This window comes from Phacochoerus africanus, chromosome X (assembly GCF_016906955.1).
Source record: "Phacochoerus africanus isolate WHEZ1 chromosome X, ROS_Pafr_v1, whole genome shotgun sequence".
Lineage (NCBI taxonomy): Eukaryota > Metazoa > Chordata > Mammalia > Artiodactyla > Suidae > Phacochoerus > Phacochoerus africanus.
Window position 1 is genome coordinate 38,018,313 of NC_062560.1, and position 20,765 is coordinate 38,039,077.

The 20,765-nt window shown below is 53.6% G+C and overlaps 1 protein-coding gene across 9 annotated transcripts in view; it reads right to left on the bottom strand.

Annotated features, from left to right (window-relative positions):
* Positions 1-3,147: 3,147 nt before the first annotated feature.
* BCOR (BCL6 corepressor) overlaps positions 3,148-20,765 on the bottom strand; it is a 123,215-nt gene continuing 105,597 nt past the window's right edge. For 6 of the 9 annotated variants that reach the window (XM_047765843.1, XM_047765839.1, XM_047765840.1 and 3 more), the window contains 9 exons: positions 15,868-16,128; positions 15,212-15,556; positions 14,298-14,623; positions 13,765-14,019; positions 8,144-8,310; positions 6,416-6,561; positions 5,905-5,982; positions 5,548-5,704; positions 3,148-4,314 (listed from right to left, as the gene is read on the bottom strand). In XM_047765843.1, the coding sequence (XP_047621799.1) occupies positions 4,023-4,314; positions 5,548-5,704; positions 5,905-5,982; positions 6,416-6,561; positions 8,144-8,310; positions 13,765-14,019; positions 14,298-14,623; positions 15,212-15,556; positions 15,868-16,128 (2,027 nt within the window). In that variant the 3' untranslated portion in view covers positions 3,148-4,022. The remainder of the gene's footprint in view (positions 4,315-5,547; positions 5,705-5,904; positions 5,983-6,415; positions 6,562-8,143; positions 8,311-13,764; positions 14,020-14,297; positions 14,624-15,211; positions 15,557-15,867; positions 16,129-20,765) is intronic. The other 3 variants (XM_047765848.1, XM_047765847.1, XM_047765846.1) reach the window with 1 other exon arrangement.

The window sequence follows — 20,765 nt, forward strand, 5'->3', positions numbered from 1 at the left end:
CGATGTTCAATCTGTTGCCAGATCAGGGATTGAACCCTGCCTGCAGCAGTGAAAGCGCAGAGTCCTAACCCCTAGACCACCAGGGAACTCCTCCTTCGGTTTTTGACAGACTCCTAAGACCTTTTAGAAAAGAGAGAAGAGTGACAAGGTAATACCTGTTTTAACCTGTCTTTGTTTCATCTTCCTCCGTAGAAGCAGTTGTGAGAGGCACTGAAATAAGTCTGAGATGCAAATTACCATTTTCCCCCCCTCAACTTATTATTTTGAAAATTTCCAAATCTATAAAAAGTTAAAAGAACAGTTTAATATACCGTTTGCATTGATTCCCCAATTATTATTTTGCCATGCTTTTGTTATCTGTGTGCGTGTGTACTCTTTTTTGCTGAACCACTTGAAAGTAAATTACAGACATCATGATAATTCACCCCTAAACACCCTAGCATACATCTCCCAAGAATAAGAACATTTTCCTACATAACCGCAACGCCATTATCACTCCTAAGAAAATTTACATTTATTCAATAATACCCTCTAATTTATAGTCTTTATTTCAATTTCCCCATTGACTCTATAGTGATAGAATCCCCATCAGTGGTTGCCTGGGGTGAGGGGAATGTTGAAAGCAAAGAGGCACAAGGGAACTTTTGGGGGTGATGGAACTGTTAGATTCTTCATTGGGAGCAGTGGTTACATGGGTGTAAAATTGTCAAAACTCACAGAAGTGTACATTTAAAACGGGTGTCTCTGATTGTATCTAAATTACACCTCAATGAGGTTGATTTCCCCCGGAGTCTCAAAAGTGTTTTAAAGCTATTTTTTTCCCCCGACCTACCTACGATACCATCAAGGTTCACGCCTTGCGTTTCAGTTGCCTGGTCTCCTCCACTTTTCTAATTTAGAACATTCCCTCCTGCTTTTGTTTTTCATAGCAGAGATTAGCAAATACAAAGAAAAGCCAGGCTGCTTGTCTTGCAGAAGGTCCCACGTTCTGGATTTATCCATTTCTTCACGACTGGATTCAGGTTCTACGTTTTTGACAAGGACCCCGCAGAGGTGATGCTGCGTTGCTCATCTGCACGTTGGGAGTCACGTGATGCCAGTCTCGCCCTGTTGGTGAGCCTCATACCTTGTCCATTCTCTGCTACGGGCTCAGGCCCAGCCATTGCTTCAAGCCACCCCAGGTTCTCCACAGTGGAGAATGGTATTTAGAAACCAAGAACTTGATGCCGGAGGTGTTCATGGCCACTGGGGTAGCAATGCTTTTTTGGCCCTTGTCAGGGGAGGACAGAGTTTGGAAATCTACATTGTATTTCTTTAAATATTGAGTTGACAATTCAAAGTCAACATCACGAGTTTCCTTCTCCCTCTGTACATTCCATATCCATATCTCCCTTCTCACAGAGAGGTTCCCAACATTACCAATGTATTTATCATTTGCTCTCTCCTAGACTGCTGATAAAATACAATTTCAATACAAATATCACTACAAGAAATCTAAGTAAAGTTCATGCTATCTTTGCAGTTTCTTTTTTATTTAATTTTTTTTAATTTTTTTAATTTTTTTTATCTTTTTGCTATTTCTTTGGGCCTCTCCCGCGGCATAGGCTAGGGGTCCAATCGGAGCTGTAGCCGCCGGCCTACGCCAGAGCCACAGCAACGCGGGATCCGAGCCGCGTCTGCAACCCACACCACAGCTCATGGCAACGGTGGATCGTTAACCCACTGAGCAAGGGCAGGGACTGAACCCGCAACCTCATGGTTCCTAGTCGGATTCGTTAACCACTGCACCACGACGGGAACTCCTTTGCAGTTATTTTTGTCCTTAAAATATAGTCCACTAGGAACATGCACTATGTGTACTATGTTTAAAATTTACGTGAATTCTTTTTTCTCTGTGCTGTAATGTTGTCATTGGGACACAAGGTTTCATTTGTTCCTGTTTGTATTCCAATTCAGCATTTGCCCTTACTCAACTATTTTTATTTTTGCTTTTAAAATATTTAAACCATTAGAAACTATAATAGAAGTTCCAGCTACGGTGTGATGGGATCAGCGGTGTCTCTTGCAGCTCCAGGACACAGGTTCGATCCCTGGCCTGGCACAGTGGTTAAAGGAGCATAGGTTGCGACTGCGGCTCAGATCTAATCCCTGGCCTGGGAACTCCACATGCCCAGGAGCCAAACACAAAACAAACAAACAAACCAAAAACCTATATATTAGGTGTGCACAGAGTTTTGACCCATCCCTGACTCTCTGAGCTTTTGCCATTCATTGAGGACTGGCATTTGCCATAATTTCTCTCTCTGCCAGTTTTCCCAGTTGACCAGGTCATCACCAGATCTAATCTGCAGGAATTTACAAATTGCATGTGAAGAGACGGGATCATTTCAGGGCCCTCGTTTGTTTGTTTTTTTTAAGATGCACAATGATTTGACATTGCTTTTGGTTTATGATTCCGTAAATTCTAAAGTCAGATCGATATATTCTAAGAGCATTCAGAGATGTGAAGCTTTCATCTCTTTCCTTGGCTCCTCCAGATGCATCGAATGCTTGTCCTCCATGTTTCACCATCTAGGGTGGCTGATGTGGCTATAGCTGCCACAACCACATTGCAGCCAGGAGGGAGGACAGGACCGAGGGCGTGCCCTTGACCTTTAGAGACACCTTCAGAAGAACATTTCTGCTCTGCACCCTTAGTGAGCAGTATGAGTGAATCTGTACCTAGGAGGCCACTGCAGCCAGTATGATGTCACTTCTCTCAGATCTTATCTCCTCTACACCCAGTGGAATATGGTCTCTACCTGTGTGCCCTCTGTCCCCACGGTGGGGGGGGGGGCTTCTACACCTGTGGCACCTGCTCTTCACCCCCAGGGAGTTGAGTTCCCCGACTTCTGGAATGTCCCAGGCCAAGGGCAGCTCATCACTATCCTGGGTGTATTGCAGGATAGGACTTCAAATCAGATTCTAACCGCCCTGAAATCCTCCCGTCTGCTTAGATTAACAGTGACCATAAATTGCCCTAAAAGTTATCTATAGGGGACTGACCATCAACACCACTTACATAAAAAAACAAAACAAAAAAACAAAAACAAAAAAAACCATTCGTGACCATAGTAATGTTTTAGGAATACATAGGACACGAGGTACTTCAATTTCCTCCTTTCCTCAACAGGTTTATTGCCTTTTAAGAAAATTTTTGTAAAATATAAATACAAAGGCAGAGAATTTACTTACAAAGTTAAAACACAGATTTCAAACATAAACACACAATTCAGAAAATTTTAGTTTTATGTACAATTTCAAGCAACCTCAACATATTATGTTAGTTTTCAATATTTTACAGGGTACAGAAAAAAATAGCTCAAAGTCTTCTTTAAATAAGAGCATAAAATGTTTAAACATATAAACAATCCGGTTTGATGCGTGAAAACTAATTTCACAGCTTTTAAATTAGGATATAAAAGTTTCATACAATTAGTTGTTGTGTGTGGATATGGTTTGAATTTATATTACATACTGCTGGATTATATCCAGTAGCATCTACCTGGCCCGAGCAGGTACTCTGTAAACAAAACATAAAGTTACGACATTGCCAAGTGCCTTCACCGAATTCACTCCCCCAAACCAACCACACGGTTCTGACCACACTCTATAAACAGTCGCGGCCTCTGTCATCAGAGCTTTGTACGAAATTAAGTCAAAGTGTGGAGCTCCTTTTCCTCATTTTTTTTTTCCTTAAAAAAGAAAAGAAACAAATGTTCCGAGTAAAAACAAACATATCCCAAAGCATGTGTGCATTGAAAAGTAAAGAAACATTATAACAACTTCATAAAAACTGACTTAAAAGTTTAAAAAGAAAAAAACATGTTTCTAAGTCCTTCCGACTGGAGTCATTTCTCTTATATAAAGAAGAGATATTTTCATATGTAATAGTGTCCTTTCTTTACAGAAATAGTTGTATTATGACACATATGCACAGGGATTAACACTATGACACACTGTACACGGCGGGCCCGGCCAGCTCACCAGCAGTCCTGTGGGTTCATGTCGTTGGGCTGGATCCACTCCAGGGTTGAGCCCAGCAGAGTCTGAAGCTCGTTTGTGAACTCCACCAGGTCTAAGAGCTCCTTGCTTTCAGGGTTAAAGGCTTCCAGGTCTTTGGAGCAAGAGAATAAGAGGCTTGCTGACACTTGCCGGTAGAACTCGGCCTCCGCGATGGTGACAATCTCCATGTTTGGGAAGTTGCAGCGGAATATGCGGGAGGACATTTTCAGTCTCTTTAGCACGTCTGAAAGCAACAGCCAGTTCCGAGGCCTGCACGAGAGAAGGGACAGCGGTTCGAGTGTCTGGCCAAGTTAAAAGTGCTTCCTCAACGCCCAACTACCCGTCTCCTGGTGCCAACAAGGGCCAGTTACTTCCGCTTTGATGGATCTAGTTCCATTTCTAGCGGCGGCGACTCTGGACTCCTCTGGGCGCACTGAGAGTCCCCCTAGTGAGGGTTCACCAATGTACTGTTTGTTTGTTTTGTCCTTTGAGGGCCGCACCCGTGGCCTGTGGAAGTCCCCAGGCTAAGGGTGCAACCAGAGCCGCACCTGCCTACGCCACAGCCACACCGGATCCTTAACCCACCGAGCGACCCCGGATTGAACCCACGTCCTCATGGATGCTAGTCAGGTTCATTTCCGCTGAACCACCACGGGAACTCCGAGGATCAGCCGATTTAGACAAAAGCGGGAGCCACAGTTCTGAACGAGGCGCCCCAGCACCGCCGGGGCTGATGGAATCGTGCCCGGGAAAGGCTTGCCCAATGCCACCCTGCCCAGGACCCACGCGGCGGGAGGGGTCGGCACTGCCGGCCCTCCCTCAGAACTTTCCTTTCCCTTCCCACACCTGCAGCCCCCCATCAAGCCTCTGGGAGGAATGCTTTCGAGAAGCAAGGCCCTGTTCCCCTCGGCCCTGTCGCGCTTTACGACTTCTATGACTGACAGAATGTCACTGTGAAGGGGACACGTTCACAGCCTCGGAGCCTCGTTGAACGCCCGGGTCAACACACAGCCCAGCAGGGTCTCCTGTCCTGTTTACTCTGAAGGACTGGTCGCAGGGGCACAGGGGCCCGACCACGGGGCCGAGACTGGATCGAACCAAATCTGACGACACGCAAGATCCCAGGGGCCATAAAATGCTGTCCCCAATCTTACAGAGGGTGCATCAGTGCCGGCCAGTGGACCTCACGGGCCCTGGGAAGGACCGCTACGCGGCCCTTTGGGGCGGCCGCTGAGGAGGGACCCTTCTCTGACAGTTTAGTGACCAAGTGTGTAATTCCAGCCACTGACTTCGTCCTTTGGGCTCTGGGGGCCTGTTCTGACGAGGGCAGTCATACGGTGCCAGGCACCCCCACCTTTTCTAGAAAGGTGGGAGATTGGTGGACACCTGGTGAGGAATTCACTCCCCCGCCCCCTCACCTGCCGAAGGGACTTTCTGACCCCCTGTCACCCCAAGAGCAAGAGCAGCTTGGCTGCTTCTCAACCACACCGCGACCCCGCTCACCCCTGGGCGACGGACACCTGGACGTTGTAACACGGTAAGAGGGGGCTGTCTGCGAACTCAAACTCGAACATGTCGCTGTAGGTCTCATCGTCTTCGTCCTGGTCCTCGGGGCCCGGGGGGTTTGCTAAAACATCGTATCCACTTTCATCATCTGGTTCTGACAGAGGCCAAACGAGAGAGAGGGCAAGGGTGAGCCGGAGCCAGCTTCCAGCTGTTCCCCCCCAAAAGGACCCCTGAAAAACCCCTTCCCCACGGGCCCCGCTTCCGGCGCCCTCACTGCCAGCCCTCGGCCCCACCAAGAGGAACGGTCTGTCACGCAGGCACGTCCCGCTGGACTGAAACAACGCCGCTGCTCACCACACACAGAGCTGCCGTAGAACTCCCAGGAGCCAGTGGGGTCATCGTCGTCGCGACCCTGCAGGTCATTTAAATAATCTGGAGCGAGGGCGAGAAACGAGATAACACCTGCTGGTGAGAATCCAATGCTGGCGGAGGTCGGGAACATCAGGCACATCTCACGCTGGGGCTGGCAGGTCACCTGCCCGACAAGGCCCTCTGCACGCGTCTCCAAGGATGGGGCTAAAACCTACAGACGCGCTCACCCGCCCTCCCAAGGGACAGCCCCCCCCCCCGCCCCCCACCGCCCTGGCCTGCGAGTCAAAAGCGAGCCTGGCAAGCCCAGAATTTTCCAGCCTCTCCTGCAAAACTAAAGTATCCCCACCTCCTTCCTTGAGAGACTAACTTCGCTGCTTTTCGCAGGAGGTGTGACACCCGGGAGACTGGGGCCGGGGGCCAATTCTGGGGCTGCAGGTGTGTGACGCCACCACCTAGGTGCCCGAATAAGACCGTTTCCTCGACTCCGTCGTACCTGTTAAGAACTTTTCCATAAGTTCGCTGTGGGTCATTTTCATGATGGTTCTACCTGAGTACGTAGCCAAAGTGGGGTCAGCACCATAGGAGAGGAGCAAGCGGACAATTTCCAAGTGATCGTTCTCAACGGCGTCGTGGAGGGGCCTAGGAGAGGCACAGGGGTCAAACCTGTGTACACGATGCCTGCCTCGCCAGACGGAGCGGCAAACTCGGGTGCGCACACGCCAAGCCTCGCAGGTGCCATAGTTCACCAGGGAGGGTAGGTGCCTGTCGGTCACTGCCAGGCACTCTGACTGGCCCATGGTCAAGGGGTTAATCACTCTATTGGGGTTTTTTGGGCACGTTCCAGGGCCGCACTCACGGGATATGGAGGTTCCCAGGCTACGAGTCCAATCAGAGCTACAGCTGTCGGCCTACAGACACAGCCGCATCGGATCTGAGCCGCGTCTGTGACCTACCCCACAGCTCATGGCAGCGCCGGATCCTGAACCCCACTGAGGGAGGCCAGGGATCCGACAGCAATCTCATGCTCCTAGTCGGATTCGTTGCGGCAACGGGAACTCCTAGTCACTCTATTGTGATTTCAACACTTTCTTTAGTTAATGCTTTTCAGGGCAGCTGAAGGGAATATCTCAGGCCTAGTTCTCAAATGCAACTTTTTTTTTTTCTTTTTTAGGGCCACACCTGCGGCATAGGGAATTTCCTAGGCCGGGGGTCGAATCGGAGCTGCAGCTGCCAGCCTACGCCACAGCTCACAGCGACGCCAGGTCCTTAACCCACTGAGCCACAACAGGAACTCCCTGCAAATCTACCTTAATCCAGGACCTAAGGAGGAACTCAAGCCAGGATGAAACCATTTCCAATGAACTTTAAATAGTGACAGGCTGTAAGAAGGCAACTTAATCGGGGTGGGCGGGGGGGGGAGGGGAGAATCCTAGCATCACATAAAAGTAACAGTCATAGCATGTTAAAAAAAAAAAAAAGTGAGGTTCCTAAAAGAAACTAAGGGCCAAGTGGAACCTCTCCTGAAACTTGATCAATGATCAACCCTCTGGGGCAGAAGCGGTCGCCGGGGCGAGTTCTCAGGAGGGTACAGAGTTCGCTTGTCTGTGTCCGCCAGGGTCGGGAACACTGCCTGCAGTCCCATCTGGAGAGAATGCCACTGGGAAACCATGAACCACCAAATATCCTTCAGTTTTGTTAGTTTTATGACTGTCAGGAAAGCCCTCGTGCCCCGCCGCCCTGTAGCATCCTCAGCACACAACCAGGAAGACACTGGGGCTGACTCAGACCTGGGCCTCTGGCCAATAAACCGAGGTCAAGGGCAGAGTGAAGGCCAGGCCTGGGGATGTGGGCGGACACGGTGGCTCCTACGGAGCCAGTGGCCATTGGCCCTGTCTGTACTCCTGGGACTTTCAACTTGTATAAACACTCTGTGATCTAACAGATGCTGGCGAAGAGTCCAGGGTCTTAAAAGGCAACACCCCTGATTATTCCTACAAGTTCAACCCTTTCGGGGACTCCTGTCCAGGAGAGTATTATGGAGTTTTAAAGGTCTACCTAAATTTGCCAGAAAGATCTGTTCAATTCCAGTCTAGAGGACGCTGCCATCAAGGGGCTGACCTGGCGTTCACTCCCCATCTTTCCTTCTGGGGCTTCCCATGCACTCTGAGAACCACCCCCTGTGCCCAGCAGGGCCAGGCCGAGGGCAAGACCCACCACTGACCTGGTTCCGTCCTGGGCACTGCAGTTGACATCAGCGCCATATTCAAGGAGGTGTCGGACTATGTTGAGCCATCCCCTAGCACAGGCCTCGTGCAGGGCACAGTAACCCGCGTTGTCGCGATGGTTCACATCACAAATCTTGTTCTCCAGGCAGTATAAGACCACCTCCTGTGGGGAGAGGGGAGGTGACACCATCAGACCAGCACACAGTGGCCCTTGAAAAGGCGACTTCTGCATAGCTCGGCAATGCCCACTTTCAAAGGCATATATCCTTGGATCCAAGAGCCCAAGTATGTGTGGCGCAGGCAGGAGGCGGGTGTCGTGGTGAGGGGCAAGGGTGTGTGTGAAGGGCTCGGTGATGGAGAGAGCGTCGTCTGGGGCTCCGCTGCCCCACCGGCCTGGCCCTCGGCAAGTTACCCTTGAACTTCTTGAAGCTTCCATGGGGCGGCGGAGAGCATGCATTCAGATAGTGACAAACGCCCTCAGCCCAGGGGCTGGTGTGGCCGGTACAGAGGAACTGCAGCCGCTAACATCTTAGATGACACATCGCCCAGTACAGAGCACTCACTGGATGAGTCTGCTCAGCAGACGGCAGTGAATGACGGCACAAGTTTAGATAAAAGTGCGGAAGACCGATGCTTAAAGAGATAGCAAATCGCCAGCCAACATTCCTCACCCCCCATCCCCCCAGTAAGAGCCCAAACCAGATCCTGGGCCTCAAAATGCTACTGTTTGCATGGTAGGTAGAGTTCAAGAGAAGCCCTTTCTTTCTTTCCATCTTTCCTTCCTTCCTTTCTTTTTTTGTTTTTTAGGGCCACACCCACGGCATGCGGAGGTTCCCAGGCTAGGGGTCTAAATGGAGCTACAGCTGCCAGCCTACACCACAGCCACAGCAATGCCAGATCGGAGCCCGTGTCTGCGACCAACACCACAGCTCATGGTCACGCCAGATCCTGAACCCACTGAGCTACGCCAAGGATCGAACTCTGCATCCTCAAGGATCCTAGTCAGGTTCGTTACCGCTGAGCCACAGTGGGAACTCCAGAAGCTCGCTCTATTCATATGCATCCTCAAGGAAGGACACAGATGCCTCAAATAACCCCATCCTCTATTTTGCCTCCCTCCACCCCACTGAGGGTAGTAGAATCAATCGAATATTTTCATATTTGCTCAAGCGAATGCCAGGGATCTGCTACACCACCTACCGTGACCTACACGTTTCAAGAACCAAATAAAACAGTCGCCCTTCCCCCTCCCCCAGAAGGTATTCTGTGTCAACAGTCTGCATCAGAACCACTGTTATTCATCTTACTTCTTTGGCGTGTTAAAATATTAATATGAACGGTTCCCAGTAAGCAGAGCCGTAATTTATTCAATGTTTTATTACCTTGATTAAGAAAGTTTTCAAACATAGAGAGCCATTTGCCATCAGAAGACATGTTATGCTGTTTCTCTCCAAGGCATGCCCAGCGGAGAGCTGTCAGGCTCTGCAGAGCCTGGGGGTGGCCCAACACACCGTCCACTTGGTGGTGGTGGTGGTGGGGGTCACATAGGCTTCCTTGTGACAATTTTTTTTTTTTTTTGCTTTTTAGGGCCGTACCCGCGGCACATGGAGGTTCCCAGGCTAGGGGTCTAATCTGAGCTGTAGCCGCCGGCCTTCGCCAGAGCCACAGCAACGTGGGATCCGAGCCATGTCTGGGACCTACACCACAGCCCACAGCAATGCCGGATCCTTAACCCACTTTTCTATGAATTGAATAAATCATGTGCCTAGTTGGATTCATTTCCGCTGGGCCACAACAGGATCTCCACCTTGTGACAAGTCTTAAGGGTCATTCTAACCACCCCCTAGACATGAGATGGCTACTGGGAAACCTTTTATGCACTGTGGGGGAAATGCCCATCAAAGGTGACCATTCATTGGGGGCCGACTAGAACGTTCTATTTGTTCACCCTATCAACTAATGCGGCATGCTGGTAAACCTGGCCATCAGTGCCCTGTTCCTTCAGGCCCCCGCGGCAGCGCCCCTCCAAAGCAAGAGGAGGAAGAGAGGAGGCACGTCCCCAATGCCTTTCTTCCTGCAGATCCTAACCTACCAGAAAGCCCACAAGCCTTTGGGCTCCCAGGCCACCTGCCCTGTGCCCTGGTATCCAGGATACCGCATGAAGCTGCTGCTCTTTCAGCAGGCCCTCACGAGCCGGACTCGAGTGGACGCTGCCAGCTAATGAGTTGTGTGCCCCAGCCAGGGTGAGGCCCCGTCACGTGGCTCTGGGATCAGGTCTGAACGCCACCAACTGCTATGCACAGATCAATCGACCGAGGCCCCAGCGGCCCGCCTGCTGTCCTACCGAGCCAGGGTTTATTTGCTCTGACAATTCTGGCCTTCCCCTTCATCGCCACGAGGGCTGATTCGAGGGCAGGGAGAAATGAAAGGCCGTCAACTCGTCCTGGAAGATGGCAGCCTAGCTGTCCTACCTCAACCCGTGCTGTGACCGCTATTTACACAGTGAGGATGTCTTCTGTCCTCCCACAGGAACCCAGGAAGTATCAGGAGGGCAAGGCAGTACTGTTCTCATGCGACATGTGGGGAGGCCCAGAGAGGTTAGACCCCCAAGTTCAATTAACACGAAGTACTAGACCTTGAACTCAGGTCGTTGGTCCCTGGTCAGCCGGGCAGATTCGAAAGGGCCAAAACGGCCCCAGCTAGAGGGATGGCATCCAACTGTGACGAGCACCCCTCAGGCCTTCTCTGCTGGGTCACGTGGGCTTAACTGCACCCTCCTAGCTGGGAGGGGGGGGATGGCCTCCACACGGATGGCAACCACTGTCACCAGCAGTTAGAAAGGTTACGGGACCGGGAGTTCCGTCGTGGCGCAGTGGTTAACGAATGCGACTAGGAACCATGAGGTTGCGGGTTCGGTCCCTGCCCTTGCTCAGTGGGTTAACGATCCGGCGTTGCCGTGAGCTGTGGTGTGGGTCGCAGACGTGGCTCGGATCCCGCGTTGCTGTGGCTCTGGCATAGGCCGGTGGCTACAGCTCCGATTAGACCCCTAGCCGGGGAACCTCCATATGCCGCGGGAGCGGCCCAAAGAAATAGCAAAAAAACAAAACAAAAAAAGAAAGGTTACGGGACCGGGCAGGTCTGTCCATGTAACACATTTCTTGGTTTCTTTTCTCTGCTGGAGAGGGGAGTGATGGCAGGGTAGCCCGCCCGGTTCCCAAACAAAATCAAACTGTTGTTGCTGGACAACTCTCTGTCAAGCGGCTATAAGACGAGTGCCATTAACCACAAAATATAACCATAAAGGCCATAAACCCGACATTGTTAATTAATTAAATGCCTCATTAACTTTAAAAAAAAACATGATTTATTCAATTCATAGAAAATTTAACCATCCCACTACACGCACAAGCATGTGGTTGCACACGGGCATTTTAGCGCGAGAAGCAGAAGCCTTTCTAACCCGGAGGGAAAGCACTGGGGTCTCTGGCCACGCAAGTGATCTGAAGCCAGAGCGTTTCTCCTCCTCCAAAACCAGATGAACACGACCTAAAGCTCAGCCAGCCTTTCCGCTGCACATGGCGACTTTAGAGCTGAGCAGAAAATAACAGCGGTGAAGACCAAACTTCAGGAAAACCCTCCCAAACGGTGCGTTCAAGCCACACCTCTATTGGGTAAAGCAAACTGTCCTTCAATTTTAAAAGGTTTAAACTGCCACATCTCCCAACTGGGCCTTCATCCCAACATTTAAAACTCTGCCTTGAGGAAATCCCAGCAAGTTGGGTTCCAAGTGGAAAGCGTTCATCTAGTAGTCAAAATGCTCAGCCTCAAAACCCGTGATCAGTGCAATTTACAGACTGAAATTTACATTTGAAGGGGGAAAAAAATAGTCTGCCTAAAAACATTCCCAGGTGGCCTTGAAAAGTATGGATCAAGTGGCCCTTGGTCCTGGCCTCAGATCCACCAAACCGGAATGGAAACGTCCTTGGAGGACCAGCGAGGGTCTTCTTGAGGGCTCTGGTCCCAAAGGGAGACTGCTGGAAATGATGCCAAGTCCAAAGGTGGGGCTGGGAGCCCTGCTCTCCACAGCAGGTGCCAGCAGGCCGCCCCCCCCCCCCCCCCCGCCTGCCGCGCTCCTCTCATCTCCAGCGTTTGCTGGAAGCAGGGGTCTATTTTCTCAACCACAACTAGTAATGAGCAAAGGCCTGGCGTGGGGGGCGGGGGGGGGCGCACTTAGCGCCACGTGCAACATCTACCCCGTCCTTCCAGGTGCTGCTGCTCTCAGCTCTTGGGAAACCCGCTGGGTGCCCCTTGCATTTCATCTGCAAGTAACTGCCCTGACTACCAGAAAGTTCCCTCTAGCTTATCGAAGAGATCTGAGATGTGTAGACGCAAACAACGGCTCGTTCGACCAACAACCGAAAACACTCCCCAAACGAAGCAAAGCCCTGGTCCTTCCAACTTCCCTCCCACGGTCATGCCTTGGGGGGGCAGGCTCAGGGCACAACGGTCCGGGGTGGGGGGGGGGGGGGCCCGGGGCACGGAGCTGGCTGGGGGTGTGGGAGCCAGGGCTTCAGGCCAGCATGAGTCCTGCCACCCGGGTGCTCGTCCACACCTCCACACTCAGCCTGCTGAGCCACATTTTACTGTCACCATTCAACTCCCAGAGGGCTGATGCCAGCATAAAAAAATGCCTTTGCCCTGTGGGCTATTACATCACAATTTCAACTGACAAGTGCGGTGGGGGAGCTGCACAGGGCAGAGGGAGTCATCTATCTCGCAGAGGTTTTGAACTGTAAAAAGGGCAATTCCAATGCGAGCTGGTCTTGGTGGGGAGCGCGGTGGGGGAGGGGGAGGCTTTGGAGCCAGACTGCCGCGATCGCTACCCGCACCAATCTCAGTGGACCCCCCTGCGGCTCAGGCCCACTTTCCTCCTCTGACAGTGGGCTAGTGCTGGTTACATGAAGAGGTTACAAGGGCGAAGGAGTTCCTGTGGATGCGGCGGGCTTAGAAAGATAGGGGCCATCTTTCTATCTGCATTGCTCTAGCAACACCGGCTATCCTCGTCATCGGCCGTGTTGGGTCGGGATAGGGCGGTGGGGACCGCGAGTTCTGTCCAAAGCTGTCCCCCGCCCCCGCCATCAGCCCAGGGTCCCCTACCCACTCAGAAAGAGACCGCTCAGGTCTGCCCCACCCCCACCCTGCACAACTTCCCGCCAGGCCGCTGCCCCACAGGGGCCACACTTGGTGGCAAACAGCGCAGGCAACCCCCAGTGGAGCTAGCAGCTTCTCTCCCCCTTGCTAGTCGGAATCCAAATGGGCTCATTAAAAAATTCCCCCAGTCGCCAAGTCCTGGGTTAGGCCAGATTTTACATCAGAGACAGGAGAGGCAGACTGGAGGCTGCGGAAGCGGCCTACCTGCCTGAACGCCACCCAACATCAGAGGCCCGTTATCTGCACACCGAGACTGAACAAGCCACGAAAGAGCTGGCAGTGCGAACGGGATGAAACGTCTTGCTGGAGCACCCGGCCCAGCCCCCCATGTGGAGGGGCCAGGCTTGGATACCCCCGCATCAAAGAGGGGGGATCCGGAATCCAGGGCAGCCACGAGGACGCTTACCTCGTAGCCCAGCCGGGCGGCCCGCTGCAGGAGGGTCTCGCCCGCGTTCTTATTGACAATGAGTCTCCGCGCTTCGGGTGGCATCGGGCGCGACTGGGTGGTCTCTGGAGGCGAGCTGGAGCGCGGCAGCTGTGAGGACTGGGAAGCTGGGAGCAATTGCTGCAAACGGTCCACGGGCTTCTGGTCCTGCTTGGCTGGTGACAGATCATAGTCGGAATTGGGCTCCGGCCGCTTTCGGAATCTCCGGACGGTCACCTATCATGAAGGCAGGAGGCGTACACGTTCCAGGCTGTCCTTCGGCCACCCGCCGCTCCCCCTGCTCTTTTGGGGGGGGGGGAGGGGTGGCATTTTTTTCTACTTGGAAACTTCCCCACCACCCAGGAGACAGGTCCCAGGACGGGGCAGTGACATTTAGGGGAGGAGTTCAGCAAAAGGAAAGCTTTGTCCCTAGAAGCGGAGAAGCAGGCAGGCGGGATATGCTGGCACAGGCTGGGGGGGCGGGGGCGGGGGCGGGTGCCAGGGGCAAGAGGTACCTTGCCATCAGTATTCTCCACGTAGTAGTCCCCTGTCAGCGGCAAGCCCCGCCTGGGCTCCTGAGGGATCAAATGCTTGGTTTTGCACAGTCGCTTCCCGGATGGTTTCTCGCTGTTGTCGGTGTATTTCTGCAGCTGGGAGGTAGCCTGGCAATCCTCTTCTTCGTCCGTGCACAGCACATCTGTCTTCTGGCTTTCTTTAATTTTCTGCTGTTTGGCAGGCAGCCTCGAGGCTGGCGTGCAGCTTGGCTGAGTCTGCTTTTTGCCGCTTGCATTGGTGGATGAAAGGCTCTTCATGGGCGGAGAACCGGAGAACACAGGCAAGCCTAAATCGAGGGGGGCGGGGGGAGGCGGGGGGAGAAGAAGCAGGCGTTACACGGTTGTAGCCGGTGTGGAAAGAAAAGCCCATTGTTAGCACTGATCACTGGAGCGGCTTCAGTTTTTAAAGATATACCAATTATGTTTTCAAGGCATTAATATTTTAATTATCCTACATTCAAACGGCAAATAGGTTAACCCATGAAATGCCAAATGGCAAGTTGCTTCAAAGGGCCGGGACAAGAGAGAAAGGGGAGGGGGGGGGCAGAAGCCAGCCGTTCCTGCTCTCCCGCTCCCACCCATGAGGGGACCTGGGGCCCCGGGGACAGCCTGAGGCTGGAATGAGGGTGCTGGCAAGTCACCCAAGACTTCCCCTTCCTGCCCAGTCATAGGCTGGGTGCGGAGCAAGCCCAGGAAGTTGAGCTCCTCCGTCCGCACTGTGCATTCCAGAAGGAAGTGCGGAGGCTGAAAAGGACCTCACGAGACAACTCCCCCCTCCACTTGCCACAGCCCAAGCTACTCAGGCAACTTCCAGGGCCCTTTCCCCCAGAGGGCGCGTGAGCCCCCTACCCCCCAGGAGAGGCCCCCCGTGTTACCTTGCTCATTGTCACTGGATTTCAGGGACTCCTCCAACCAGCTTCTGTTGCCTTTGGCCTCTGCCCTTTTCCTGCCAGGCTTCTCTTCAGAGATGTTATTGCCCTGGGCGGTGACCTCAGGCTGAACTGCCTGGGTCACTTCCTTCCTGCCTTGCCGGCCAGGTTTGCTCTCTGCTGCCGACACCTGCTGCTCCCACCGTTCTCTAAGGTGCAGCAAGTGGCGTTGTTTTTTGGGATGGAGCCCTGTTAATTCAATGCACACCTTCAGGTTGGTCAGCTCACTATAATGTGGGTCTTCTAAGTGGTTAGAGGAACTGTTTGTCATTTCCCTCTCAGGCCAGTCATCTAATGGAAAAATAACTACAAATTAATCAAAAAGCCCCCTGGGGGGGGAACAAACTCTCTTACACATCACTAATGGGGGTGGGGGAGGGGAGGGGGTGGTCACTGTCTCTGCTGGAGCTGGTCACCAAGTCTCGGGAGGGGGTCTATGAGTCTTTGGCCATCGTTGGGCTGGAGCTCCTGCACCTGGCTGCGGGGGCGTGGAGATGGGAGCAGCTTCCCCCAGGGCTCCAGGGTGGGACTGGAACCCTCCGCTGCTCGGACCCAGGACTTCCCGAGTGCCCTGTGGGGCCCCGAAGCCGAGCCGAGCTCACCTTTGGAGACCCGTCTCCGCTTGGCTTTCAGCAGAGGGTCTTCTGGGAGCTCTTCCACAGGGGTCTCAGGGTGGCTGCTGTCACCTGAGACCTTGCGCTTTCTGTCCATCCGGAGGGTGGGGCTGTGCGGCGTGTCTGGGGCCGCCTGGTCGGCGGGGGGCTCGCTCGCGGGCTGCCTGTCCACGAAGTACTTCTCCACGGGAAGATCTTTGTCCTCGGGGGCTTCGAAGGGGTCGTGTTTGCTACCAGCACTATACTCGCCTGTGGGGGCAGAGAGAGCGGGAAAGGAAGGCACAAGGGTCACCAGGAGCAGGCAGGTGATCCCCAAGGCCCAAGGTGATCTGCTACCAATAGACCCTCCTTAGCGGCCGGGGGCCTCCCACGTTGGAAGCACAAAACCCTCAGAGAGCCCACGTCCCGCAGGAAGGACGGCCAAAGGCAGGCAGCGAAGGGAGCGGCGAGCAAGGCGTCGGGCGGGCACACTCCCAACTTCTCCCCTCGTCCCCGTTCACAGCCGGGGCGGGGGAGAATCAGGGTGAGGCAGCAAGCTCGCCCCCCCCTGGAAGCACGTCACGCGAGAACTCCCTGGCCACCCCCTCCCAGCCGGTCAACTTTGATGGTACTGTGGTCCCCGTCCTGGGCCAGATCCCACCAAGCCAGGGCTGAGCTCAAAATCTCTATGAAAACAGTTGCTGAGGGCATTATTTTGAAATAAAGAAGGGCTGATGTAAAAAGAGCCCAACGAGCCCCCAAATGCCACCTACACAGAGGAGAGTGCCACTGTCCGCTTGGGTCAGCAGGGCAGGGAGGGGGAAGAAAGAGGGTAGGCAGGGGAGCTGGGAGACTAAGGGGAGGAGCCTGGCAAAGCCAAAGGCAAGGCTTCTTCCCTGGTGTGCACACAAGGGGCAAGGGCGAAGAGCTCAACCTGATGGCTACAAGTCCCCCTGTCTGCTTTCCGCACCTGTGGGGGGGGGGGGGGAGCAGAGCCCTGTAACGGGGCGCGGCGGGGGGGCGCTCCTATTTCCTGTCTAGGAAGAAGGCACACCCACGGGAATGCCAGTCACCCCACCTGGCACTCCTCCAAGCCTTCCTTCCCACGCAAGCATCTAAGGACATTCCGAAGATGGGGCCCGCCCCCTTCATCAGGTGCTAAACTGCTCATGCCCCAGCTCTGCCTGGGGCTGCTTCTACTCCCTGGGGGCTTTTCCTCCAAAGCATCCTCACGCCTCACTTTGTTCTAGTCTAAGAAAATAGCTCGGACTGCTTTGCTGGTCACGTTTTTTCCCAGCACACGAACAATTCCAGAATGATCGCTGTGAGGTTCACGGTTAAGGTGTTTCCCTAAGACAAGCCTGCCCTTCACCCGGGGCTCTGAGTTTGTGTTTTTCAGTAACACCAGCCCGTTTTCCTGGGTGGAAGCATGAGCACACAGCCCTCACGTGCTGGTCCCCAGTCCACTTCAAATATCACTCTCACGTCCGCCCAGTTGGCTGATCCCCTGATCAGCCTTTCTTGGGGGCATTCCCAGCATTTGATGGCAGTCAGTCTGGGGATGAACTTCAGCCTGGCCTTGGCCAGCCCGTGCTCTCAATGGCAGAAGGAATCCATTCACCCTTTCTCCAAGGGCATCCCAAGGTGGGACAGATCCCTGTCTACTAGTGCCAAGGAATGGTGGGATCGCCCCAACCCTGCAGGGCTCTGCTCTCATGGCAGCAAACCCTTGGCTTGGGCTTACGGGCGGCGCAGCCCAGGCAACCCCAGGCCCAGTGAAGAGGGCGAGCTGGGACTCTCACTCTGGCTGCCCTTAACCCCTCTGGCAGGCACGGCGCCGCTTTACAACTTGGCCCCCTTCAGCTGTCAAGCCTCCTGGGGGCGGGGGCACTTTATAAACACGGGCCAGGCTCAGCACAGGGAGAGACTGGAGAAACCAAAGGACGCCAAGACTTTCAGGCCAGCTTGAATTTCAGCCCTGAAATGTATGACATGCTAAGAGGTGAGCCCTCTTGGCTACACCACTGGACTGCTCTGGTCCAATCCGTGTTCCTAGAAGCGACGTGGGAGGGGATCCGAGTAGAAATGTAAAGGCTATCCCAAGCACCGCCATGTCCGATGTTCAAGTTCATTTTTACAGTGTGTCCTCCCTCCCCCACTTGAGGCCCCAGCCCAGTGGTTTGAAAGCAGAGGTAACCCAGTAATGTCAGCAATGCCTTCCGGGTCCCGGTCAGGACAGACTGGGCAGTGTGGGCCGTGCCCAGGATGAGCTGCCACCTCCGCCCACACCTGAGATGTCCCCAGTCGTATTTTTTTTTGGGGGGGGGGGGGCCGGGGGCTGTGCCCACGGCATGAGGAAATTTCCGGGCCAGGGATCCAACCTGTGCCACAGCAGTGACAACACCGGCCCCTTCACCACTAGGTCGCCAGGCAACTCCCCAATCACATTAAAAGAACCTGCCCACCCCCAGTGTTTGTGATTCTACTTCCCACATGTTACATTCCGACTGACCCTGTATCTCTAAGAGTCTCTATCCCTCTCAAGAGGCACCTTGCTCAGGGGGGGTTTCCGCCTGAATTTTCACCCTCATGGCAAACTTCCGAACAGTGAAATTAGTTTATATCGCACCCACCCGACCCTTTGCCACAGAAGGCCGGCGTCTTGTGCCTATAGAAAACCACCTGGAAGAACTGCGGTGACTGCCTCGGGTGCTGGCAAGCAGGGACGGACGAGGGAGCCTCTCCCCTCTGCCTGCGGAAGAGCAAGAGCAGCCCTACCAGAAACGACCCTTCCCATCTGGTCAAAGCACCACGCAAGGGCCTGCCATTCCCGCTCAGCGGGGGCTGGAGCTCCTGTGCCTGCCCTTCCTTTCCGATGGTCCCCTCCGGCTTGTCCTCAGGGACCCCATGGTGTAATGTCGGAGATTCCTCATCCTGAATTATCAGGAATCCTCCACTGTTCAAGTCGGAGGTTCACCGAACTCGCCCGCCCGCAAAGAGCTTAGCTGCTTTCTTCCCCATTAACTAGGTCCGTCCACCCCCTTCTCCAACCCCCAAGCTTTTTAGGGCAAAGATCCCAATTCCCTTGAGTCAGGTCCCCGTCCCTCCCTTTCAGGGCCTTACACTGGGGTGACCTTATCAGGCCAGTAAGAATCCTGAAGGACACCCGCCCTGACTGCCCAAGAGACCCACGGCCACCAGCCATGGGGGTAGAGACTCTGCGTTACCTGGAGCTTCTCAATGACTCTGTTCTAACCACGAGCCACAGGATCATTCTTGAGGGCAAAGGGGATGGGGAGACCCATTAGATACACAGGGATCCTTCAATCGCACTGCTACTTTCGGCCTTTCTAAAAGCCAGAAGCCATGCGCCCTTGGTCGTCCCCCAGTCTAAGCAGAGGTGAAGGTGGCTGTATTGTTTGAGGTTCAACACTTGCTCTCTGCTGCATGATCATGTGACTCACAGCACATATATCCCATAACTCATCATGGTTACGCCATAGCATCACCTCACAGAAGCATCACCATAGCAACATTTAGAAGTCACCATGGCAACAGAGCACACCCTCCCGCCACTGTTGAGCTATGCCCAGTGAGGCCTCAACAAGGTGGGTGGGTTCTGAGGGGTTGGAGGGCGCCCCCAAGACCGAAATGCCCAGCTCTGCAGGTTAACTATGGCACTTCCAGTAAAGGCTAACCTCGTTAAAACTTACACCTTCTGCAGAAGCGGCACAGGCAATCTCGGTTCCAAATTAAAGTAGTTTACAAACATGTAGGAGCTTAGCCGCAAAAGTTTCCTGAGCTAAGAAGTTTCATGAAGCCCCTTGACTGAGGTTTCCTCTAGTTCCTGGCCAGGCATTGCCACTGAGTCTGTCCAGCCACGTGGCTGGTGAGGGAGATGGTCATGCCAGGTTCGAGAAGAAAGGGACCCAATGCCTCCTTGTCCCACCCCATCTTCAAATGCCACTGAGCGTCCCTAGTAATGAACCTCCAAGTTTGAGGTTATCTCCTAACTCATTTAGTGAGCTTTCAAAATAAAAATTTAACTCAGCCACCCCTATGTTCATAAAGAAGAAATGAAAATCCTGACTCTTGCGTTTTCAAGTTAACTCACTTTTCTTAAGCAAGTCCCCCACCCCCGGCCCCTTTTGGTCTTTTTTAGGGCCGCACCTGTGGCATGTGGAGGTTCCCAGGCTAGGGGTCCAATCGGAGCTGCAGCTGCCGGTCTACACCACAGCCACAGCCGCGCAGGATCAGAGCTGTGTCTGCGACCTACACCACCAGCTCATGGCAATGCCAGATCCTTAACCCACTGAGCGAGGCCAGGGATCAAACCTGCAACCTCATGGTTCCTAGTCGGATTCGTTTCCATTGTGCCATGATGGGAACTCCCTTAAACAAGCCCGTTGCAAAAAAATGCACCCATGCCAGGGCAACCGAGGCTGTTCATACAGCACCCACGGACTTAGATGTTCCTGGTGCCTCCAGGGGTAGAGGGCTGTCTCAGAAGGAGGAAGACATCCTGTACCCTCTTCGTGGCTTCTGCCTGCCCTAAATCCCCTCCCCAGCTCCCATGTGCTCACGGCTCGGCTCTTGGCCACACTGACACCCGTGAGAAGAACCTGAGCCCACAAGGGCTCAAGACACCACGGTCCAGGGACAGGAAGGCCTATCAATTTCCATCTAAACGGACGGAACACCTGCCGCGCCCTGGATGAGGAGGCGGCAGTAAGCACAATGGCTCCTGGAGGGAACCCTTCTTGACCAAGTCCCCAGAAATCTGGGCATGGTGACCCATCTCCTTCACTGCCCCAATCTTTCAAAAGGGGTCCCCACCTTCCCCAACCTTTCTCCTGTCCTCCTTTGGTGGTGATTCATGGCTCAGTGGGCCGTGTCCTGAGTGCTTC